At 66.2% G+C, this 21,762-nt stretch overlaps 11 protein-coding genes across 11 annotated transcripts; 5 read left to right on the top strand and 6 right to left on the bottom strand.

Annotated features, from left to right (window-relative positions):
- Positions 1 to 310: 310 nt before the first annotated feature.
- On the top strand, positions 311 to 2,093 carry FA09DRAFT_321714 (putative acyl-CoA dehydrogenase short-branched chain precursor; the record flags this gene model as incomplete). Its single annotated transcript, XM_025741030.1, has 5 exons — positions 311 to 713; positions 770 to 819; positions 875 to 955; positions 1,011 to 1,731; positions 1,790 to 2,093. 5 exons carry the CDS (start codon positions 311 to 313, stop codon positions 1,861 to 1,863), a joined length of 1,329 nt encoding a protein of 442 aa, XP_025596352.1. The 3' UTR covers positions 1,864 to 2,093.
- On the bottom strand, positions 1,653 to 5,826 carry FA09DRAFT_362378 (hypothetical protein). Its single transcript, XM_025745465.1, has 6 exons — positions 5,007 to 5,826; positions 4,373 to 4,952; positions 4,191 to 4,317; positions 4,015 to 4,136; positions 3,342 to 3,949; positions 1,653 to 3,275 (listed from the first exon to the last, which is right to left on the bottom strand). The coding sequence occupies exons 1-6, from the start codon at positions 5,666 to 5,668 to the stop codon at positions 2,051 to 2,053; spliced, it is 3,324 nt and encodes a 1,107-aa protein (XP_025596351.1). The 5' UTR covers positions 5,669 to 5,826; the 3' UTR covers positions 1,653 to 2,050.
- A 180-nt stretch (positions 5,827 to 6,006) lies between these two features.
- On the top strand, positions 6,007 to 8,019 carry FA09DRAFT_331661 (hypothetical protein). Its single transcript, XM_025743121.1, has 2 exons — positions 6,007 to 7,633; positions 7,704 to 8,019. Exons 1-2 carry the CDS (start codon positions 6,038 to 6,040, stop codon positions 7,884 to 7,886), a joined length of 1,779 nt encoding a protein of 592 aa, XP_025596350.1. The 5' UTR covers positions 6,007 to 6,037; the 3' UTR covers positions 7,887 to 8,019.
- Positions 8,020 to 8,973: 954 nt separating this feature from the next.
- Positions 8,974 to 9,508, bottom strand: FA09DRAFT_331660 (hypothetical protein). The gene has a single exon (XM_025743120.1). The coding sequence runs from the start codon at positions 9,428 to 9,430 to the stop codon at positions 9,248 to 9,250; it is 183 nt and encodes a 60-aa protein (XP_025596349.1). The 5' UTR covers positions 9,431 to 9,508; the 3' UTR covers positions 8,974 to 9,247.
- Positions 9,509 to 9,934: 426 nt separating this feature from the next.
- FA09DRAFT_331659 (hypothetical protein) lies at positions 9,935 to 10,663 on the bottom strand. Its single transcript, XM_025743119.1, has one exon. It carries the CDS (start codon positions 10,627 to 10,629, stop codon positions 10,021 to 10,023), a length of 609 nt encoding a protein of 202 aa, XP_025596348.1. The 5' UTR covers positions 10,630 to 10,663; the 3' UTR covers positions 9,935 to 10,020.
- Positions 10,664 to 11,116: 453 nt separating this feature from the next.
- On the top strand, positions 11,117 to 13,130 carry FA09DRAFT_105473 (MFS general substrate transporter). The gene is made up of 3 exons (XM_025738964.1): positions 11,117 to 11,616; positions 11,676 to 12,623; positions 12,684 to 13,130. Exons 1-3 carry the CDS (start codon positions 11,317 to 11,319, stop codon positions 13,008 to 13,010), a joined length of 1,575 nt encoding a protein of 524 aa, XP_025596347.1. The 5' UTR covers positions 11,117 to 11,316; the 3' UTR covers positions 13,011 to 13,130.
- A 301-nt stretch (positions 13,131 to 13,431) lies between these two features.
- FA09DRAFT_326412 (hypothetical protein) lies at positions 13,432 to 15,303 on the bottom strand (the record flags this gene model as incomplete). Its single annotated transcript, XM_025741210.1, has 8 exons — positions 13,432 to 13,737; positions 13,800 to 14,032; positions 14,098 to 14,185; positions 14,243 to 14,458; positions 14,516 to 14,725; positions 14,814 to 14,931; positions 14,991 to 15,062; positions 15,149 to 15,303. The coding sequence occupies 8 exons, from the start codon at positions 15,301 to 15,303 to the stop codon at positions 13,432 to 13,434; spliced, it is 1,398 nt and encodes a 465-aa protein (XP_025596346.1).
- A 1,119-nt stretch (positions 15,304 to 16,422) lies between these two features.
- Positions 16,423 to 18,091, top strand: FA09DRAFT_326411 (hypothetical protein; the record flags this gene model as incomplete). Its single annotated transcript, XM_025741209.1, has 4 exons — positions 16,423 to 16,926; positions 16,987 to 17,277; positions 17,341 to 17,532; positions 17,588 to 18,091. 4 exons carry the CDS (start codon positions 16,423 to 16,425, stop codon positions 18,089 to 18,091), a joined length of 1,491 nt encoding a protein of 496 aa, XP_025596345.1.
- A 375-nt stretch (positions 18,092 to 18,466) lies between these two features.
- On the top strand, positions 18,467 to 18,864 carry FA09DRAFT_340629 (hypothetical protein; the record flags this gene model as incomplete). The annotated part of the gene is made up of 2 exons (XM_025744339.1): positions 18,467 to 18,638; positions 18,731 to 18,864. 2 exons carry the CDS (start codon positions 18,467 to 18,469, stop codon positions 18,862 to 18,864), a joined length of 306 nt encoding a protein of 101 aa, XP_025596344.1.
- Positions 18,865 to 18,978: 114 nt separating this feature from the next.
- On the bottom strand, positions 18,979 to 20,334 carry FA09DRAFT_362371 (hypothetical protein; the record flags this gene model as incomplete). Its single annotated transcript, XM_025745464.1, has 2 exons — positions 18,979 to 20,235; positions 20,303 to 20,334. 2 exons carry the CDS (start codon positions 20,332 to 20,334, stop codon positions 19,284 to 19,286), a joined length of 984 nt encoding a protein of 327 aa, XP_025596343.1. The 3' UTR covers positions 18,979 to 19,283.
- Positions 20,335 to 20,493: 159 nt separating this feature from the next.
- On the bottom strand, positions 20,494 to 21,746 carry FA09DRAFT_331654 (hypothetical protein). The gene is made up of 3 exons (XM_025743118.1): positions 21,622 to 21,746; positions 21,401 to 21,554; positions 20,494 to 21,143 (listed from the first exon to the last, which is right to left on the bottom strand). The coding sequence occupies exons 1-3, from the start codon at positions 21,688 to 21,690 to the stop codon at positions 20,848 to 20,850; spliced, it is 519 nt and encodes a 172-aa protein (XP_025596342.1). The 5' UTR covers positions 21,691 to 21,746; the 3' UTR covers positions 20,494 to 20,847.
- Between the last annotated feature and the right edge of the window lie 16 nt (positions 21,747 to 21,762).

Genomic DNA, 21,762 nt, shown 5'->3' with positions numbered 1-21,762 from the left:
GCTTCACCCTCGTCGTCGACTGAGGTGCTGCTGTGAGAAGAGAGCAACGAGGAGCCGGCGGGTCGGGAGGCTGGCGCCGCTGCGCGATGCTGACGGCGCGCGCATGCTTGGCGGCGGCGCTCGTCCGCCTCGTCCGGCGCGCAGGGGCGGTGCCTTCGCCGCGGGGCACGAGCCGCATGCGCCGCGCCGCGTGGCTGGCCAACGACGGCGGCGGCTGCCCGAGGCCGAGGGGCAGCGGGTGCCGTCACCTGCTGCGTGCCACCTCAGCCTTGCCTCTGCACCACCACCACACCACCGCCCTTCACACACCATGGCCTCTCTCCGCGCTCCCCTCCTCCGCGCCGCCGGTGCCGCGTCGCGCCGTGCGCCCGCCTCGCTTCGCATCGCCTCTGCCTCCCGCGCCGTCGCCTCACCTGCTGCCGCGCCTTCGCGTGCCTTCAGCGGCTCCGCATGCCGCAGCAACGACTTCGAGTCGCCCTTCGGCATCAACTCGCTCGCCAAGCTCTCCGACGAGGAGGAGATGCTGCGCGAGGCCGTGCGTCGCTTCGCTACTGAGGTCGTCGAGCCCAAGGTCCGCGAGATGGACGAGAACGAGAAGATGGACCCGGCCATCATCAAGGGCCTCTTTGAGCAGGGCCTCATGGGCATCGAGACGAGCCAGGACCACGGCGGCGCGGGCTGCAGCTTCACGGCGGCGATCATCGTCATTGAGGGTGCGCTGTGTCTCGTGCGGCGGCGAAGCTGCCGCGGGCTGACACGTTCGATGCAGAGCTCGCAAAAGTCGACGCCTCGGTCTCGGTGCTCTGCGACGTGCACAACGTGAGTGGCAGCCAGCGTGTGCCTGCAAGTCCTGTCCCTGATGCCCCGCCTGCAGACGCTCGTCAACACGGTGCTGCGCAAGTACGCCAGCAAGGAGCTCATGGACAAGTACCTGCCGCAGCTCTCGACGGAGGTGGTGAGTCTGCCCTGCACGCCAGCAGCACTCGCTCGCGCTCACTCTTTTGCCCTAGCTCGGCTCCTTTGCCCTCTCCGAGCCCTCGTCTGGCTCAGACGCCTTCGCCATGAAGACGACGTGCAAGAAGGACTCGAACGGCGACTGGATCATCAACGGCAGCAAGATGTGGATCACCAACTCTGCCGAGGCCGAGTTCTTCATTGTCTTCGCGCAGGGCGACCCCTCGAAGGGCTACAAGGGCATTTCTGCCTTTGCCGTCGAGAAGAGCATGGGCGTCGAGATTGCCAAGAAGGAGCAGAAGCTCGGCATCAAGGCCTCGTCGACGTGCACGGTCAACTTTGACGACGTCAAGGTGCCCGCGGCCAACCTGATTGGCGAGGAGGGCAAGGGCTACAAGATTGCCATTGAGATTCTCAACGAGGGCCGCGTGGGCATTGGCGCGCAGATGGTCGGCATTGCGCAGGGCGCGTACGAGAAGAGCGTGCGCTACGCGTACGACCGCACGCAGTTCGGCAAGCCGGTGGCCAGCTTCCAGGGCATGCAGTTCCAGATGGCCGACGCCGCCACGGAGATCGAGGCCGCGCGCCTGCTTGTGTACAACGCCGCACGCCTGAAGGAGGAGGGTCGCCCGTTCACGAAGCAGGCGGCGATGGCCAAGATCTACTCGTCCCAGGTCGCACAGAGCGTCTCGGGCAGCGCCATCGAGTGGGCTGGCGGCGTGGGCTTCACGCGCGAGACGGGCATCGAGAAGTACTGGCGCGACTCGAAGATCGGCGGTGAGTCGAGGAGTCCCCCTCTTTCTGCGCGCTGCTTGCTGATCCTCCCGCTCTGCAGCCATCTACGAGGGCACGAGCAACATCCAGCGCCAGACGATTGCCAAGCTGCAGGAGAAGGAGATGGGCCTGTAAGCGACGAGGGCGACACTGCGAGGGAGGGGAGCGCTCAGGCGCGAGGCAAGCTGCGGCTACTATATCCGCTGCTCGGATCTCAATACACAGTCTCTCTAGTTGCCCTTGCGCGTCTCTCGCTCAGCTCAAGGTGACACGGTATGCGATATTTCATCTCCACGGCCTCGCCGCCCGCCCGGGGGTGCAGCTAGCCCTCGCTCTGCAGTACATGATCAGTGAACGACTCCCATGCCTTCCACGCGGCCTGCCATCCCTCAAACGAGGCCACGCTCGGCGCCGAGGCCGCCAGGCCCTCTGCTCCGTTGCCGCCGACCGGCTCGCCACTGCCATTGCCGTTGCTGCCGTTGCCCGGCGCCGCAGGCGGCGGCAAGAGCGGCTGCGGCTGCGCCTCAGTGTCCCAGGTGGCGCGCTGCGGTGCGCCCGAGCCGCCGCCCTCCCACGGCGCCTGCTGCAGGGCCGGATCGAGCGTGCTTGCCACGCCTCCGCCGCGTGCCGCACGGCGTTCGGCCTGCTCCTGCTGCCAGCTTGTGGGCGCTGCGTTGCCAGCTGCGCGCGGTGCGTGGTCGACCTGCGACGCGAGCAGATCGAGGCCCGTCGGCGGGAGGTTCGGGCCACCGTAGCCGCTCTCTCCAAGCGCGCTGCCATCTGCTTGGGCGTTGCCGTGGCTTGCCATGGTGGCGTCCACAGCTCGCGGTCCCGAAGAAGGTCCGGAAGGGAAGAAGGAGCGTTGCGAGTACGAGCCGTCGATGCTGTGCCACCACGCATCGTCGAAGAGTGCCGCCTCGAGCGCAGACTGCGCCGTCTGATGCGAGCTCTGGGCGCCGCCTGAGCCACTGCTCTCGGCCCACGAGGTCGGCACGGCATCGCTGAGCTGCACACCGCCGAGCGTTGCGCTGCTCGATGCTCCGCCCAACGGAGAGGCAGAAGGAGGCGAAGCGTGCGCGGTGTAGGCCTGTGCACTGAGCTCGGTGCTCGTCTCCGCCGTGCCTTGCGCGTTCAGGATGCCGAGCGTAGCACGCTGCATGCTGTTCGAGGCGTTTGCAGCCGTAGCCGCGCTCTCCTCCTCTCCCGTCTTCGCCTCCGCTCCGCCGGCCGCCGCTGTAGCCTGCCTTGCGAGCTGCACAGCGTCCATCTCTCGAAGCGTGCTCGCATAGCGTGCTGCCTGCTCGCAGACGTTGTGAAGCGGAGCTTTGCCGGAGAGTAGGTCGAAGGCATGGACGGCGCGGTCGATGATGGGTCGTGCCAGACTGCGGAAGTGTGCGCCGGACGCCTCGGACGGCGAACAGAGCGCAGATTGCACGCTGAGGATGACGGCGGCCTGGAAGAGCTGGTGCGAGGCGGCGTGGTACATCTGGAACGGCGGCGGCGGGCTCGACGTGAAGAGACTCGAGACGAGGTGCACAATGCGTTGCCTGTCAGGGGAGCTTGACGTCAGCCTCAGCACGTCACGTACTACGCCACATTGGCTGGCTACTCACGCGCTGTCCAGGCACTCTCTCAAGGCACGCTGTGCATCGCCCGGAGGCCGCCATGCGCCGCTGACGTCGAATTGCGGGCGATAGATGGCCATGCGAGTCTGGAGGTGCAGCATGCGCAGCATGACGCGCTGGAAGTAGGCGATGCGCTTGCGCTCGCGCGTGTCCTCGGGCGACAGGCGTCCGTTGCCGCCGAGGAAGTACGGGTCGTCTTCCTCGTCGAGCGCGCCTGCTCCGCACAGCGGGCCTTCGTCGAGCTGCAGGACAGTCTCGAAGGCCGGTGGCAGCGACGCGCGCCATTCGGCTAGCACGTCTGCAATACGAGCGGCGCCTCCTTCACTGACGAGGTCGTTGCGCGAAGGATGAGCTCCACGCTGGGCGAAGAGACGGGCAAGACTGTAGCGCGCCAGATGAAAGTCGAATGCCATGCGGCTGGGCGGCAGCAGCTCGCGTGACGACGGAGCAGCGACTCCAGTGGCGGCTGCCTGGGCTGCTTGCATCTCCGAGGCGCGCGTGAAGAGACCGACGAGCGCGCTGTGGTCGTTGGGCAGCTCGGAGTCGAAACTCTCGCCGGTGATCGAGCAGGGTATGTTGAGGCGGTGGGCGTGCGTCTGCGCGGCGAGGACAGCGCGTCAGCAGTGCAGCGTAGGGGAGAACGGTGCTCCTTGCTACGCACCACTTCGAGCATCAGACAGCTGTACCACATGTTGCGTCGCGCCTGCGCCTCCTCCTTGCCCATGCCCTTCCAGTGCTTCGGATCGCGATGCAGGCCGGCAGCATGTGCCAGGCGCAGTGTGGCTGTTGCAAGGTCAGCGAGAGAGCCAGGGCTGCAGACGCGGCAGCGTCACGTACCAGCAAAGCAAGACGTGGCAAACTGCAGATGCAGCTCGCCGAGATGCCAGAGACCACGTAGCATGCTGGCGCGCACCAAGTCGAGAGGCGCACTGAAGGCGCTGGACCAGTTGCTGGGGCATGCGATCTGGACGCTGTGTCAGCGCTGCCGTACGCATCGCGCTGCGACGAGCGCTGCTCACCTGCAGGTTGTCGATGCAACGACCGGCCGTCTCCAGCAGACGCTTCTCCACATCGCATCCATGGAAGCGATCCACCTCCGGCTCGCCTCCCTTGCCTGCGGTACGGATCGACTGCACCGACAGCGCCAGCACCACGAGGACGAGCGGCACGAGCGGCGGGTCTGCAGGCAGACTGTCGGGATCGGAGTGCCACCAGCGCAGGAAGGCGCGGATGCGAGGACGGTTGAGATCGATCACTACGGCGTTGCAGAGGGGCTCGACGTGTGCTCGATACGCATCGAGCAATGGGCCTACGTCGTCGGGCTGCGGCAAATGCAGAGGCTGCAAGTCGCCAGGCAGGACAAAGCCGTGCGACGAAGACATGCGTGCGGTAGGCATGCACGAGAAGAGAATGGCGCCGACGCCCGCAGCGCGAGATGCTCTCACGCGAACGTCGAAGTCGAGGTCCTTGCGCTTGCCGAGGGCGTAGGTGCGCTCGACGAGAGCGTGACGTGCTGAGGACGTAGAGGCGGAGGCATCGTAGGCGTTGCTGTTGTGGTGATCTGGCACGTGCGAGATGCTGCCACGCAGGCGGGCGCGTCTGATCGAGAGGTCAGCCGAGCGGCAAACGGCAACGAGAGATGGAGAGACTCACTTTGCCTCAGCACGGCGCGCCTCGTCTTCCTCTTCCGCCTTCCGGATGTTCTGAATCGAGCTCACCACCGCCTCGGTAGGCATGTCCGCATCGACGTACGTGCACGGACTGTCTGCCGGACATCCACCGCATCGCGGACGCGCACGATCGCACTTTGCCTTGCGTGCACGGCACTGCAGGCACGAAGTGATGGGCCGATGACGCGTGATCTTTGCCGTGCTGGTGCGCGCTCGCTTCTGCCGAGGAGGCGGCGCAGGTGCAGACGTCGAGGCCTCGCCTCCGTTGCCGTCGTCGCCCTGCTGCATGGCGGCCTGCTGCTGCTGCGCTTGTGCCTGCGCATTCGTCTCGGCCAGCCGCGCCAGGATGACCTCGGTGACGAGGTTGTGTGCCGCCTCGTCTGTGAGACGCTGGTCGTGCTGCTCATGCTGCTGATGCGCCTCATTCAGACCGTGCATGTCGACGTCCTGCGTGTAGGACTCGTCGTGCTCCAGCTCGCCGCTGTGCCCGTGCTGGTGCTCGTGCGACTGCTCGTGCGTCTCGCCAGAGTGATAGTCGTCACGCAGCACATCGCGTGTGCTGGAGTCGTCGTCGACATCGTCGGGCGCATGCGAGGGCGGCGAGAGAGGCGACTCGCCGTGCTGCGATAGCGAGGAGACGTCCATGGCGGGCGACGGGCGCGGCGGGCCGGGCGCGAGGCGAGGGCGCGAGGCGGAAGCACGGCTCGATGCGCTCAGAGCTCGGCGCGTGGCGAAGTTAGAGCAGCACGGCTGGCAGAGACGCTTCGGAGGGAGTGAGACGGCGGCGTGGACGGGGATGATGGGAGCGGGAACGAAGGTGGAGCAGCGGCACCGCCGCCGATGCCGGCCTCTCGTACGGCGGCGAGGACCCAAGAGCGGCGGCATTGGCTGGCGGGGCGCCAGAGGTGCGAGAGCGACTCCGCCACGACGCGCCGTTCCTGAACCCCGCTGGACGCGTCGAGCTCGCACGCTCCACCTCTCCACGTCACTCCACTCCAACACCTCGGCCTCGCGATGGCCTACCACTCCGGCGCAGGCGACGACTGGAGCCGCAGTGCCTCGTCGCACTTCGCACAGCAGCAGCAGCAGGCACAGGCGCAACAGCAGCAGCAGCAGCACCTCTCCAACCTGCCCTCGTGGGATCCGCGTCGTCAGCAGGCCGCTGCTGCCGCTGCTGCACCGACCTCGCGCGCCTCCACCGCCTCATTTCCGCAGCAGCGCCAGGGCCGCGCCACGCACGGCAGTCTGCAGCAGGACGTCGACGTCGCCAACCTGCTGCGCTCGCTCAACGGCACGTCCGGCGAGGGCTCCGGCTCCGCCTCGGCCTCGGGCACGGGCACGACGGGCGCCGCAGAGGGCTACCCGACGAACGCGCCGCGGCAGAACCAGAGCTGGGCGTCGCAGTACGCCGCGCCTGCGTCGCGCAGCGGCAGTGGCAGCACGAGCGCTGCGGCCACGCACGATGCACACAACATCAACGGCTCGGCGGGGCAGAGCTGGTCGGCGCACTATCCGCCCACTGCTGCGCGGGGCGGGAGCAGCGGCAGTGCAGGCGGCAACTCGCATGAGTACAGCATCGCGAGCGCTGGTCTCTCGTCGCGCGATCGCTACGCGGCAGCTGCGTACCAGCAGCAATCGGCGCAGGCGCAGCAGTCGACTTCGCTCGGGTACGGCAACTACGCCACGTCGCATTCGCAGCAGCAGGCGCAGCCCCAGCATTCGCAGCGCCAAGCAGCGCCTCAGCAGCAGTCGCAGTCGCAGTCGCAGTCTCAGCAGCAGTCGCAACAACAGCAAGCCTTCATCTCGCCGCACGAAGTGCACCGTCAAGCGCAGCCGGTGGCACGCGCAGCTCAGATGATGTCGCTCGGCGGACCGATGCTTGGCTCTCATCCCCACGCGCTCTACTCGAGCTACACGCCCGGCGATGCTTCTCCCCAAGCAGCGTCGCCCGTGACGACCACCGCCACCGCAGCAGCAGAGGCCGCACCCGCTGCACCTGCACCCGCTGCGAAGAGCAAGAAGCGCAAGGCGCCAGCGGCGTCGAAGGCTGCCAAGGCTGCACCTCCACCGCCTGCGCCCGAACCGGCACCGCCGCCGCCCGCTCCGACGCCCGCTGCGCCAGCGCCCAAGCGGCGCAAGAAGGCCGCTGCGCCTCCTCCTCCGGTGCCTGCTCCTGCGCCGAAGGCCGCCGCACCTCCGCCGGCTCCCGTCCCTGCTCCCGCTCCTGTCGCGGCTCCAGCACCGGCAGCGTCAGTCGAGCTCGGTCCTGACGGACAGCCAAAGAGACGTCGTGGCCGTCCCAAAGGCAGCAAGAACAAGCCCAAGATCCCGCCTGCGCCTCCTCGTTCTCCAGTGCTCTACGATGGCCTCGGCACTCCTCCTCCTCCCGACCCCGAGCCCGCACCGGCGCCTGCGCCCGCGGCGACGCCTGCTGCGCCCGCGAAGAAGGGCAGGAAGAGCGCGCCGGCGAAGATGAACGCCAGCGCAAGTCAGCCGCCGGCGACGCCTGTCGCTGCTGCGCCTGCTGCTGCAGTGGGAGTGAATGGCGAGAGTGGAAAGAAGGAGCGCAAGCCTCGCGGGCCCAACAAGTACGGGCCTCGCTGGAAGGAAGTGAGTCCTCTCCCCCTCTCCCTTACTTCCCTCTCATCTGCATCTTCTGACCTCGCCGCTCCGCGCACAGGCATTCCTGGAGCGTCTGCATAACACGCGCATGTTCGGCAGCATGATTGAGGAGGAGACGCTGCAGGAGGAGTTTGACGGCCTGATCGTGGCGCTCGAGGAGATGGCGGATGGCCAACCGCCCGTGGATCTCGATGCGACGGGAGCGGATCCGGACGAGGCGGCCGCTGCTTCGCTGGTCTGAAGCGCATCGCTCTCACTCTAGCCCGGTTGGCTCTCGCATACCCTCTCTCTCTCACTGCACGCGGCAAAGGCAGCGCAACCTCTGTATCACCACCCTCACGCCACACACACACTCAATGATTCCCATCATCAGCGCTCCGTCGTCTCGAGAGGGTATTGATTGCTACGCTAGTGCTCCTCGGCATGCTTCCTTCCCAGCTTGCCCAGCAACTTGCCCACGCCTCGCGGCTCCTTCTGCTCCTTGGCCGGCTCAGGCGGACTCGGCGGCGTCGGTGACGGGCCCTGTGAGCGCGGCCGTGGTCTCGGCCCCGGACTTGGCGCCAGTGCCGGAGGAGGCGCAGCTCGCACTGGCGGAGCAGTACGAGGCGGCGGAGGCTGCACGCGCTCCAGCTCAGCGATGCGCAGCTTGCTCAGGTAGATGCTGAGTCTCTCTGGCGGAGCGTACTGCATCGACGTCGGCCGTTTCGGCTCTTGCTGCGGCGGTGGAGTACTGCTGCCTGCGGCAGGCGCGTTGAGTTGGATGCGAGGACGAGCGCGCGCTTCGGCGGCGATGGACTGTGCGAGCGTCTCCGCAGACGATGCGGCGGAGCTGCGACCCGGCTCGCGCACGTATTGGAACAGCTCGCCTGCGCCGTCGGCTGTCGGGTCGGCACTGCTGCCTTTCGCTGCTTGCGGCAGTCCTGCAAGGCCGCATCTCCATGAGTAAACGGCTCGATGGGTTGTAGGGTGGAGCTGAACGCACGATAGTAAGCTCCCTTAACCCCCGCTGCAATGCCTACAGCCCTCCTCGCCGCATCTGCAGAGTGCGCTTGCAGGATGATCAAGTCCATGCCCGTGCCTTCTGCATCGCAGCGGAGGAGAGACAGACAGTGCTTGATGTACGCTGCTTCCTGAAGAAATGGGCTGGCATCAGAGAGCGGCAGAGGAGAGTGCGAGGGAGGGGACGTACTTCACCGTAAGGAGTGATCTCCACTTCATTGCTCGCCAGCTTCGCCGCCGCTTGCGCCGGCGCAGCCGCAGGCGCAAGCACTTTGTTCGCATCCGTCGCAGCAGGCGAAGCAGCCGGTGAGCCCTCCTCTGCGCTGTCGCCAAGCGCATCCTCTCCCTCGCCATCCAGCAGCGCCAGTAGGACACAGATGAGGGTGATTTCCAGCCCTTTGCGATCTGCGATATCGATCTGTACAATAGCGTCAGATGCCGTAGCTGGCCGAGAGCGAAGGCGGAGCAAGACGCACGCGGAGGAGGTTGTAATCCAGCACCTCGAGCTGCGCCGGTCTTGCCTTCAACGCCGGCTTGTATCGTGCGACGCTGTCCTCCACCTGGCATCAGCGACAGGCGACGCTTTTGTTGGAGGGCGACCACTCACGCAACGCTCGGATCCGGCTTGCGCACAATGTCGCACGCAAAGCCCGCCTTGCCGCCACTCATGCCCAGCGCATTTGTCTCGCGCTTCCACTGATATGTCTCCCTGTCCGTTCCATCAGCGCCGGCTGTGCACGACGAGGCAAAGAGGCACACACTCACCCCTCCCACTCCCAGCGCCATTCACATGCCCAGCCCTTCTCTTTCGTCACCTTCACCTCTCCGTCGGGCTGTCGCAGGCCCAGTACGCCCTGCTTCTTCCCTGCGCTCTGCCACTCGGCGAGGAGCACGCGTGCGTGTCCATCGAGCAGCTGCGCCCCGTATGCGCGCGAGGCGGCGCGTTCGTAGGTGTAGTAGGGCGCCGCAGAGGGTGTGTCTATGGAGGAGTGCAGAGGCGGCGGGACACGCAGCTCGAGCTGCCGCGAAGAGGAGGAGTCGCGATGCAGCTGCAGCAGGAAGTTGGCGGCGTCGAGCGCCATGGCTGCGCTCCCTCTCTCTGCTTGAGGCGGGATGGAGGTTGTGGAGGGAGGAGCGTGCCCCGCACGGCCGCGCGGATGCTCGAGGCCAAGGCGGTGCTCGCTGCGCCGCCCGAGTGCCGAGCGCCGTGGCTGTGCTGCGCCGCGCGCGCGTCGAAGCACCGCATCGCGCGCCTCACCTCTCTTTTGCCCTCTGCCACCGCTTCGCAGCTCCTGTCAATCATCTTCATTCGGCCATCAGAGGCTCAAAGTAGTCGCAAATGCATCGAGTGAAGGGGAAATGGAAGCGCCACAGCGTCATGGTATCCCCTGTCGTGTGAGGCCGCTCAAGGCGGTGCAGGCGGTGCCAGAGCGGCAGCATCTCGCTCCGCAGCCGCTCACAGCCTCGAGCTCAGGCATGGCTCGAGGCCAGGCACTGCAGCCTGGCCGGATAGTTCTCGACTTCTCGACCTTGCTCGAGGCGCTCGACTTGAGCCTCGGCAGCTCTCGGCTTGCTGGCCTTGGCTCGGCGATGCTCGGCTTGCTGTCGTGCCCTTGCACCCTGCGATATCTCTTGCTGCGCGCGCCTCTTTGCTCTCGCCATCGCCGAGCTCGCTTACTCCAGCGCCGCGCCCCCGCTCGCTGTTGGAGCGAAGGCAAGGTTGTATCGGGCTCCAACGCGGGAAGGGGATGTGGGTATAGGCGCGCGCCTCTCCTAGCTTCACACTCCGAGCCCCTGGCCCCTTGGGCCTGTGCATGCTGGCGGGCTCGCGCGAAGCTCGGGTGCTGGCAGCCGCGGCGGGGCAGGGCGGGAAGGGCGGCATCGAGCCCACTCCGCGCCGGCCGGCGGCAGCTGAGGGCGAAGCTGGTTGCGGCCCAGGCGGCCCAAGGCGTGAGTAGGCGGCCCAAGAGGCGGCGTGCCTCCATCGGAGCGGCCGGTCCGATGGCATCGGACTCGACGAGGCGGCACGGCATGAGAGGCGGCTCGGCGCTCTCGCCGCCTCTTATCAGCGGCGGCCAGCTTCTTCGCGCGCGCAGCGGCCGCCGTGCAGCAGGCGCAGCGCCAGCGCATCGCCGCGCGCGAGATCACATCGCGTGGGCGTGCCGCCGCCGCCTTCCCGCCGCTGCCGCTGCCGCTGCCGCAACCGCAGCGCGTCTCCGCCTCTCGTGCAGCTGCGCCTCGCAAGCGACCCTGCCCATGGCCGCTGCGGCGGCTGCTGCGCTCCCGAGCTTCTCCAGGGGGCAAGGCTGGGCTGCAGTAAATTTCCGGGTCGCTTCAGCACAGACGTGGCCACCGCAGGGCAGGTGGCCTGCGCCGGGCAGCTGATGCAGATGCGTCCCTGGCCGCTGCAGATGCATGGTGGCGGCACTCTAGCGTGGGCACGGTGGACGAAAGTGGGTCGTGCGATAACCGGGCTCGCAACATTCTTCCAGCCGGCCAGCTCGACGCAGCATCAGGCAGGCAGCGGGCATCAGCATCAGGCACACATCGAATGCAAGCTAGCGCAGGCGGGTGCAGCGAAGGCGAGGACAGATAATCTTCCGATCCGTCCCGTGGCGAGCAGGACGTCGTGAGGGGTACAAGAAGGCCGCTTCTTCTCGCCTCATCTTCCAATGCCCCACACACCTCCTCCTTCTCTCTTCAACATGCCTCGCTCCATCGAAGACCTCGACGCCGTCGAGAAGCGCAGTGCCTCGCCCTCGTCGCACGGCGGCGACAAGGCCGTCGTGTCGACGTCGCCGCTCGACACGCTCGCCGCGCTCGGCCACGACGGCGAGCCCATCAGCGCCGCCGACTCGGCGCCCATCGACGAGGCCGAGAAGAAGCGCGTGCTGCGCAAGATCGACACGATCCTCATGCCGCTCATGTACTGCTCCGTGCTGCTGCAGTTCCTCGACAAGACGTCGCTCAACGTAAGTGGCCGTGCGATGACGAGAGCAGCATCGCACCGTTGCTGACCACCTCCCCGCAGTACGCCAACCTGCTCGGCGTCAAGACGGACCTGCACCTGACGGGCAAGCAGTACAGCTTCCTCGGCTCGGCCTTCTACCTCGGCTGGCTCGGTGCCTCGCCGCTGCACGGCTACATGCTGCAGCGCTTCAACATTTCGCGCTACGTCGGCGTCGTCATTCTGCTCTGGGCCACGTGCCTCGGCCTGCATGCCGCCGCATACAACTACGCCGGCCTCGTCGCCTGCCGCATCTTCCTCGGCATCCTCGAGGGCGGCCTCACGCCCGCCTTCATCCTCGTCACCGGCCGCTTCTACACGCGCAAGGAGCAGGTCATCCGCACCAGCTGGTGGTTCAGCGCCAACGCCACCGCCCAGATCCTCGGCGGCGGCATTGCCTACGGCCTGCTCTCGCAGCCTGCCGGGCCGCTGCAGACGTGGCGCACCATGTTCATCATCCTCGGCGCCATCACGGCCTTCTACGCATTCCCCGTCTTCTTCTTCATGCCCTGCGGCCCCGAGGAGCACTGCCGCTTCTTCAGCAAGCGCGAGCGCCTCGTGGCCATCGAGCGCGTGCGCGAGAACAAGACGGGCCTGCACGACAAGACGTTCAAGTGGGACCAGCTGCGCGAGGCGCTCTGCGACCCCCGTCTGTACCTCTTCTTCTGCGGAGTCGCCGCGGCCAACGTGGCGAACGGCGGCGTTTCGAACTTCGGCAGCGCCATCATCTCCGGTCTGGGCTACAACAAGAAGGACACGGCGCTGCTCGGCATGGCGCCCGGCTTCGCCGAGGGTGTCTTCATCGCCGCCGGCGCCTGGCTCGCCAACCGCACGGGCAGCCGTGCCATCCCCGGCTGCGCGGCCTTCCTCGTCGCGCTCGTCGGCGGTGCCCTCATGATCAGCCCGAGCCTCACCTCGGCCGTCAAGTTCCTCGGCTACACCATCGTGTTCGCCTATCCCGTCGCCAGTCCCGTGAGTGCCTTTCTCTGCGACTCGCCCCCCGAGCTGCGCACTGACCTTCTCATTCCGCAGTTCTACTACTCCTGGCTCTCCAGCTGCATCGGCGGCACGACGAAGCGCATCGTCTTCAACGCTGCCCTCCAGCTTGGCTACTCGGCCGGCAACATCGTCGGCCCGCAGCTGTACCGCCAGCAGGATGCGCCCAACTACCTGCCCGCCAAGATTGCCATGGAGGCCATGTTCGGCATCTCGGCGAGCTGCCTCGTCGCCATTGCGCTCATCCACCGCTACTGGAACCACAAGCGCGACGCCGCCGGCGAGGTCGAGGAGCACAACGCCCTCGAGGGCCTCGAGGACCGCACGGACAAGGACCTGCAGAGCTTCCGCTACCCGTACTAGACGCCTCGTCGTCTCCCTGCTACCCCCTTCCTGTGCTTCTGCTCTCCCCTTCACGCCCTTTGTCATGTCCACCACCTGTCACCGCATCGCTGCCAAGCAATTATAGACGTTCCTCACGCACCGATGCCTGATCTGCCGCAGTTGCAAGTGCTGCGCCGGGCGGTGCCGAGACATCCCGACTGCCGCACCCGCCGCACCTGCTGCACAGCCTGATGCTTCTCTCGCCGCGTGTCAGGCAGGAGTGAGAGCATGAATGCTATTCATTCGTTGCGAAGCGTCATTCGAGAAGAGAAGCGCCTGGGATATTCGTGGGGCGGAGGGGAAACAGGCGTGGAGGGAAAGGGGGTAGAAGAGCAAGACAGTTGCGAAGATCACGCGTCACTGAGAACTAGACAAGACGGGCCAGGATGCAGCGAGGCATCTAGAGCTCGTCGCGGGCCTTGGCGGCCGCGCTCGAAGCCGAAGCCGACGCGACGGACGCAGCGCTGGACGCACTGACGCTGGCCACGTTGGCCTTCTGCTCGGCGGCACCAGCAGCAGCCTCGCCGACGCCGAGGATCGAGCGCACGCCATCCTTGACGGCGGCGAAGAAGCCGGTGTGGTTGCGGTGGTAGCGCGCGCGCATCTCGCGCATCAGGCCCTCGCGCGTCTTGGGCATCTTCGAGGAGTCAATGCCCGTCGAGCGCAGGTAGCCCTGGAGACGCTTGTCGGACCAGTTGTAGTAGTCCTGCACGTGGCATGCGTCAGTCTAGGAGCATCGCACGGGGCTGCAGCACTGCGATCGCTCACCTTTGCCGTCTCGGCAAGCTCGTTGCCGTGCTTCTGCGCCGTCTTGACGAGCTCGTCGCGCTTGGCCTTGCTGTCGCTCTTGATCCAGCCGTTGCTGATGAGGTAGCTGCGCAGGTCCGAGTCGCTCCACACCGACGTGCTCCAGATGTCGTTCGTCGAGGGCACGTACTCGCGCGCCTTCTGCAGCAGGTCGTCGCGGCCCGCCTGGTAGTCGCTCTTGATCACGTTGTTCTCTGGAAGGAGTGAAGCGCGTCAGTGGCAGCACCACACGCTGTGTCACGCGCGCGTAGCCACGCACTGATCAGGTAAGAGCGGAGGTCCGAGTCCTTCCAGCTGTCGTAGACGGTGTCCTGGGCGCCGTAGTAGTTGTCCTTGACCATCGAGAGCTGCGCAAAGGAAGTCAGCACACCGTTACTGGTGGCATGCCTTCATCTGCTACGCACCACCTCGTCGCGCTGCTTCTCGCCGTGGCTGCGGATCAGGCCCTGGCTGATGAGCCAGCGCTCGGCGTAGCTGTCGGACCAGGCCTCGTACGGCGCGTTCTTGGCCGTCGTGTAGCCGTCCTTCATCGTGGCGAGCAGCTCGTCGCGCTTCTTCTGCGTGTTCGACTTGATGAGGCCCTTCTCGACGAGGTAGTCGTGCAGCTGGTTGTCCGTCCACTGCAGGTAGCCGTGTCAGCCATTGCCGCACGCTGGCCTCATACTCGCGGCACGCACCGAGGAGTAGACGTAGTCGCTGGCATCGTCAAGTGTGCTCTGCACGGCGCCCGAGGCCTGAGCGTAGATGCTCGAGGCGCTCTTGGAGGCGCCCGAGGCGCCCGACGAGACCTCGTACGACAGCGAGCTGGCGTCCGTGGGCACGTTCTTCGACACGCGGCTCGCCACCGACGTGGCGCTGTTGCCGAGCGAGCTGGCGCTGGCAGAGGCCTGTGCGCAGCGAAAGGAGAGTGTGAGTCGCTGTTCGGGCACGCCACTGCACGCAACAAGCACTCGCCTGGCGGCCAAGGCTACTCACGGCGGACTCGAACGAGGCGGCGGCGCTGTACACGCTCGACGCGGCGGCGTGGGCCAGCGACGAGGCGCTGTCCGTGGCGGCGGCGGCCGAGGCCTGGATCTGCGCGTAGTTCTGCTTGCTGTCGAGGAAGAAAGGTCAGCATTGCGGTGGCGCTGCAATGCACCCGCAAACACTCACGCAAGCACAACGAGCTGCTCGCGCGTGTTGCTGGGCGCGACGATGCCGCGGTCGAGCAGGTACGAGCGGAGGCTGCAGAAGAAGCGCGTCAGCGGATGGTCTGTGCACGCCACCAGTGCCGCTCTCCTCGGCGGGTCTCGTCTTCCCGCGCCACTCACTCCGACTCGGTCCAGCCGTCAAAGGCGGCCTGGAAGGTGCGCTCGCCGCCGCGCGTCACGTCCTGCACCCAGTCGGCGCGCGTGGAGGGCACCGAGGCGGCGAGGACGAGGCAGAGGAGCGAGACGGTGATGAAGGGCTTGGCGGCGCGGACCATGGTGGGCAGTGGATGGGGTGGGTAGAGTTGCGCGGCTGGGTGGATGTGGTGGTGAGGAAGAAGGAGGCACAGGCACCGGCACGCCAGGCACGGCTGCTGGCAAACGTGCCTTCCGCCGCCCTCAAGAGCGGCAACGCGAGGCGAGCGAGCGAAAAGCGCAGCGGCGGCTGGCGGTGACGCTCGGCGGCGGCGGCTGTCCCGCTCTCCACAGCGGCGTCGCAGGGTCGCTGCTGAGCGCATCATGCGTGACGCCCGTGCATCCGCCGCCCGGGACGTGCGCCGCTCGCCGCCGGAGCAGCCACGTCTCGTCCCGCTGCGCGCGGCCTGCCCGAGCTTCAGCATCCAGCGCGCATCTCCAAGGCCGAGGCATCTCTCTCCGTCCCGCCGCATCTCAGCCCATCTGGCAGCCGACTTTCTTCTGCAGCGCCGCCGCTGCGCGCAGGCAGTGGCTTTCGTCTGGCGCGGGGAGTTGGCCGCGCGTCATGGCGTCCCACTCCTTCGCGCCCCGGCCACGCTCGCCGTTCTTCGAGGCGCCACGTCGCCCGCTCAGCGCACGCACGCCTTCGCAGCACGGGTCCCAAGGTGCCCGGCGAAGGACGCGCTTTCAGCCTCGCAGCCAAAAGAAAGGGTGGGCCCGCGGCGCGCACCATGCAGGGCAGCATTTCAGGGTCATCGCGGGCGGCGCGCGGTGACGTGCGCGGCGGCATGGCTGTTGCTTTGCGCTGCGGGGCAAGAAGAAACAGTGCGTCATGCGGGCGTGAGAGCGCGTCGATCACCTGCAGCACCGACGGGCCCGTGCGTGGGGAAGGCCCAGAATAGCTCGCGGCCGCCAGCCTCGCTGCCCATGCTCACCGCCTGCGCGCAGGGCCTGCCACGCTGATGCTGGGCGACAGGCGAACGCTCGAGCTGGCCGAACATCGAGCTGGCAGCTTGCGTCGTGACCACCACACGCGACAGCGCCGCCTGGCATTCCCGAGCGGCCGACGCATGGCGCGCGCATGGCACACCTGCACAGCGTGAGAGCAGCAAGCGGGCGCCCACCGCTGTGACGGCCGCCGCGCCCCAGTCTTGGCCTGCAACTACCACCTCGTCGTCGTCTGATCGCCAAAATCAAGCCAGATGGCCGCCCAGCGGCGCAGCGAAGCGGCCGAGGCCGACCCGCCTCTGATGCAAGCTGACCTGGCTGCGGACGAGGCACGCAGCCACGCAGCGCCAGCAGTCATCGTCGTGCCGTCCTTCCCACTAGGCCGCACACTCGCCGGCATCGTGCTTGGCGCCTTCGTGGTGCCAGCGGCGCTCATGGCGCTGACGTATGGGTTCGTTCAGCTGCCTTCTCTCTGGCAGGCTACCTCACCGTCGGGTTATGCGTCCACAAGCCCGGCTCGTGTCGAGCTCACGCTCGCCTCCTTCAACTTGCGCTTCGACGGACATGCCAGCTCCTCACCTACGCGACGGCTTGTCTCGAAGCTCAAGCTAGGCGATGCGCCTACTGCGTCGTCGCTCGAGGATGAAGGACAGCCTGTAGACGGACGTCAGTGGGGCGAGCTGAGCTGGAGCACGCGGCGGCATGCCGTTGCAGACATCGCGCTGTTTCACAACTGGGATCTGTTTGGGCTGCAGGAGGTGAGCCTGGCTTGACGGCAGTGCAGACGCTCACGTCTGACGCATTCGCCCTCGCATCAGATGCTGCCGAACCAGCTGCGCGACATTGTCGCCCTGCTGGGCGCCAAGACCGACGGCTTGCCAGCCGGCCAGCCTGCGCTGCCGCCGCTGCCGTCGGGAGAGGCTTACAAGTACGACTGGGCCGGCGTGCCGCGCAACGATGGGCGGTCGGCTGGCGAGGCGGTGCCGATCTTCTGGAAGAAGGAGCTCTTCGAACGCGTGCCGCACAAGAAGGGCGGCACGGGCACGCACGGCGTCGAGCACTTCTGGCTGAGTCCGAGTGGAGAGCCGGGCAGTGTCGGATGGGATGCAGTGAGTTGCTGTGCTGAGCCTCGCCCTCTCCGCGCCGGCTGACGCCTGAGACTGCAGGATCAGACACGCATGTGCACGCACGTCGCGCTGCGGCTTCGACAGAGTCCGCGGCAGATCCTGCATGCCATCAATTGCCACTACGACCACAAGGGCTTGCTTGCGCGCGCAGAGTCAAGCAAGATAGTGCTGCGCAAGGCGAGAGAAGCGGTGCAGTGGAGTAGGCAGATGCAGGGAGCAGAGGGCGAAGAGCCACTGGTGCGTTTCGCTCGCCGTCTGATGCGCACAGCGAGAGCTCACGTATCTTGCGCAGGTCGTCGTCTTGGGCGACTTCAACTCGCCACGAACTGAAGCAGGCTGGCAGAACCTCGTCACCGGGCATCACAATACGTCGTTCGGCGCGGCAGGCAGCGAGAGCTTCACCTTCATCGATGCAGTGCTAGCGGTCCCTCTGCGCTTCCCGAATCGTCAGCAGCCCAGCTCCAGCTCGGCCGTCGAACACGATGCCATGCAGCCCAAGTCTCCCGACTCCGTCCTTCACGCTCGCGGCCGACTCTCTCAGCCTTACGGCCCCGACCGTACCTTTATCGACTTCTATCCGCGCTCCGAGACCGCAGAGCAAGAGCGCATCGACTTCATCCTGCTCTCCGACTCGGGCGCTGTGCGCTCTGCCGATTCACTGGCGCTGCGGCATGCACGCAATGCTTGGAGCATAGAGACGGCGGGAGTCGTACCCGCTTGGAGTGGAGCGGACGCTGGCTGGCAGGTCAGTGATCACCATGCTGTGCAGGTGCGCATTCAACGCCGCTTGGCATGAGCCTGCCGCGAGCCACGAGCGCCTCGCGCCGACGTCGACCATGGCCCAGACTCTTCAAGGAAGCATGTCATTCACCGCTCGCATGAACGAATGCAGCGCTTGCACCTTCAGCTTGACCTCGCGTCATTCAAACGATTCACGAGCTGCGGCAAAGAAGGTCACGCTCGAGGCTCGGCCATCTCGCGCGCGAGTGACGTCATGCTGTGTCCAAGGCACGCGCCTGGACCCCGAGCGCACTCAGCGCTATTTTGGCTCGCCTCGAAACGGACGTCCGTGCACTTTCACTCCGCGAAGCGGCGATCCTACATAAAGCGATCCTCGACGGTCGCTCTCTTCTCTCACCACCACATCACCACCAACACACACACAGCAACCATGTCGAACGAGCCCTCGCAGCTGAACGGCAACATCAAGAGCACGATTGGCACGCTCGAGGAGCAGGTGGGCAACCTGACCGGCTCTAAGGAGTGGCAGGCCTCCGGCAAGCAGCGCCACGCCGAGGGCGAGGGCGAGGCCAAGGCGGCGCAGGCCAAGGCCTATGCTGAGGGTGAGTGACAGCCGGATGGCGGCTGTCGGCCAGCTTGCAGCTCTGTGACCTCTGTGACGTGGCATGGCAGCTCACGTCCGCATCGCACACAGGCGCCATCGACCAGCTCGGCGGCTACAAGGACTCCATCGTCGGCGCCGTCACGGGCGACAAGACGAAGCAGGCCGCCGGCAACGCGCGCAACGAGGCTGGCGCCGCCAAGAAGGACGCCAACGCTCCGGCGTAAGCGCGTCGTCGACGCTCGTCGTCCCACTGTCACCTTCTGTCACAACCCATTATATCACTCGTCGTTCAGAGACGCGGCATTCAATTCAATTCGGTAGCTTTAGCTTGGCTTCGCGACGTCGAGAACGCGGCACGGCACCCTCAGCTGCCCGAAGAAGTTCGCCTCCATCAGGACACCACTCGCTGCGATGCAGCAGAGTGCGTCGGCGTGCGGATGATGGCGAACCTCGTCGAGGAGGGGAGGGAGCGGTGATGCGTTCTGAGCGCGAGGCTTGAAGAGGGTAGCGCAGAGTAGGAAGGCGTCAAGCCTTTGAGGGACGTGTGTCGAGAGGTCGAGCCTTGAGCGGAGCGGAGCAGGCGGAGAGAATCGAAAGACTTGTGACCGAGTCGTCGTAAGGGGCGGCCGATCGTGCACGCTCCTCACTTAGGCGGCTTGACTTTGCCTTGCTCCAGGATATCGTCGGGCACCGTGTAACTCCCATCGGCCGTGACAGTCAGAAGCTCGGGGTGGTGCGCCATGATGTGGCGCTTCAGAGTCGCTTTGCGCGTGAACGACCTGAGGCGAAGGCCCTTCTTGCAGAAGAGACAGGAATGGCGCTCGAGCCAGTCCTTCGCGCCGATGTTGCGAAGGTGACGGTTGCTCCTGACGTGGAGGGGAATGCTTTTCACGCCGCCTTCAAGAACCTTGTTGCACGGCCCGCACTTGATGCGACGGTGGGACGGCGGCTTGTGGCTCTCATCATCGTCGAGGCGTTCAGGCCTTGACGCTGTTTGGTTGGCCGCAGCAGGTGCCGACAGGAGGGTCTTGCGCGGATCGATACCCACTCCGTCGCCGAATTGCTGCTGAGGTGCGCCTGCGTCGGCGTCCTGCTGCGGTACGCCGCTGTATGCGGCCTCATCGGCTGTGCCCGCGTCGCCCGCGTGTGCGGACATGTCTCCCATGGCGCACAGCTCGAGCAATTGCTTGTTACTCAGAGCGAACGAGCTATCAGACGAGGGCATGTCGAAGGGTGCCTCGGAATTGGGTGACGTCCCGTCGGAAGAGTCCTCGAGGTCGGTCGTGCCCGGAGAGCTCGCATCGTCGCTGGCTGGTGCAGTTGAGTCGACATCTGCCGCAGATGGCTGCAAGGCGTTGAGAGTGCCCGACGAAAAGGAGCCTTCGCAGCCGAGAGCGGCCGTCGAGAACATGTCCACTTGGCCGAGAGCGTCCTTCGGCAACACGTCCACCTGGCCCAGAGCGGCTGCCTGCGACATTTGTATCTCGAAGGCAAGCGTCGCCGGCCAGTCGGGCGCCATCGTGGATTCGTATCCCGCGAAGTCCTGCGCCATCATGAAGTCGTGTCCCACCTGAAAGTCATCCATGTCGATGAGCCTGTGTGCATGGGTGAGTTCTAGTCGCACACAGAGAGCAAGAGGGAGCGTCACTCACCCTATGATACCAGAGACCACGCTGCGGGAGACCGGGGCTCATCGCGGAGCAGGCCGCTTCATATACGTCGTGCGGCTCCGCTTGCTCCTGCTAACAGTTGACAGCAGACCGGTCCGCTGGGGCATGCTTCTTATCGATCTTTGCTGTCAGAGGAGGCGCCAGCGGCGGCTTCTATCGGCCTCACCCCTGAGGACGACACCCAGCTCCTCTCTCGCCCTCTTCTCTAGCTGGCCTGAAGGTCTGGAGGCCGCCGCTACAGGCACGCACGTGCCTTCGATCGACGGCGCCGCCAGCTGAGTGGTGAACCGATGTGCATAATACAAATGTAGAGGCTAGTAGTACATCCGCCGCCGTCGCCGCGCGGAGGGAAGAAAGGGCAGCAAGGCCGCCCAGACTCACGGCTGCGGCAAGGCCGTGCGCCGCGGCGGCCCGCAAGAGCGGCGGCGGCGGCGACGGCGACGTCCGGCAGAGAGCACCCCAGTTCGACGGCGCTAGAGGCTCAATGAAGGTGGAAAGTAGCAGGGCCGTTGGCGGTGCGTGATCATCGCCTGCTCCTCATTGCTTCCCTTCTCCGCCCTCGCGTTCCTTCTTCTCCCTAAGCAATCTCAAGATCTCGCTCAACTCGCGCTCGCGCACTTGAAAGTCCTCAAGCCTCGCTTCATCCTTCTGCTTCTCGGCGGCTTGTGCTTGTGCCCATGCTTCGTCCCGTGGTGTGCGGGGACGGAGAGAGCCGCGAGAGTCGCGAAGCCCGCCGTCAGTCGGCGGTGCACGAGGCGGTGGAGAGGCGGAGGAAGTGCGAGAGGAGGAGGGGAAGGGAGAAGGCTCGTCGTGTGGCTCTCCAGGGTCGGCCTCTGCAGCAGAAAGGTGGTCAGTCGATGCTCATTGCCCTCCTGCCCTGATCGCATGGCTCGTGCGGCCCCATCTGAGATCTGGCAGACGTGAAAGCATGCCTTTTCTGGGGCAGAGCTTCTCTCGAGCGGCGACAGGTACCGCTAGAGCTCTCTCGGCCCCCATTTATCCGCTCTCCAGGCATCATACGATCCGTCTCTGAGCTCTGGCGCCGCCCACTCTCGCCTCCCGCCGCTCTCGTGGGGGTCGCCGCACTCACCTCTTGCCTCGCGCACATGGTCCGCCACGCTCTTCTGCAGCGGATCCGGATGTCTGTACTCGGGCACCTTGCCGCCTCCGATGCGCGTGGGCAGGTGGTCGACCTCATGCAGCAGCCGATGCACGGCCGACTGAAAGACGGGCGATGCGGCGAGCTGTGGAGCGAGAGGGTGGCGAGGTGAGCATGCTGCGCATGTGGAGGGGCCCGAGAGAGAGACGTACACGACGGGCGAGATGCTGTGAGACCATCTGCGCTGCGAGACGCAGGAGTATGGGAGGGATGGGCGCCATGATGTCGGCGTAGACGTGGGCGTGGGGTGGGCTGTGCTGGGTGGGAGAGGAGGATGAGGAACGGATGGACAA

The sequence above is a fragment of the Tilletiopsis washingtonensis genome (genome assembly GCF_003144115.1).
Source record: "Tilletiopsis washingtonensis strain MCA 4186 unplaced genomic scaffold FA09scaffold_19, whole genome shotgun sequence".
Classification (NCBI taxonomy): Eukaryota; Fungi; Basidiomycota; class Exobasidiomycetes; order Entylomatales; genus Tilletiopsis; species Tilletiopsis washingtonensis.
Note: the sequence above shows the minus strand (reverse complement) of the source record. Positions and strands in the feature narration are given on the sequence as shown.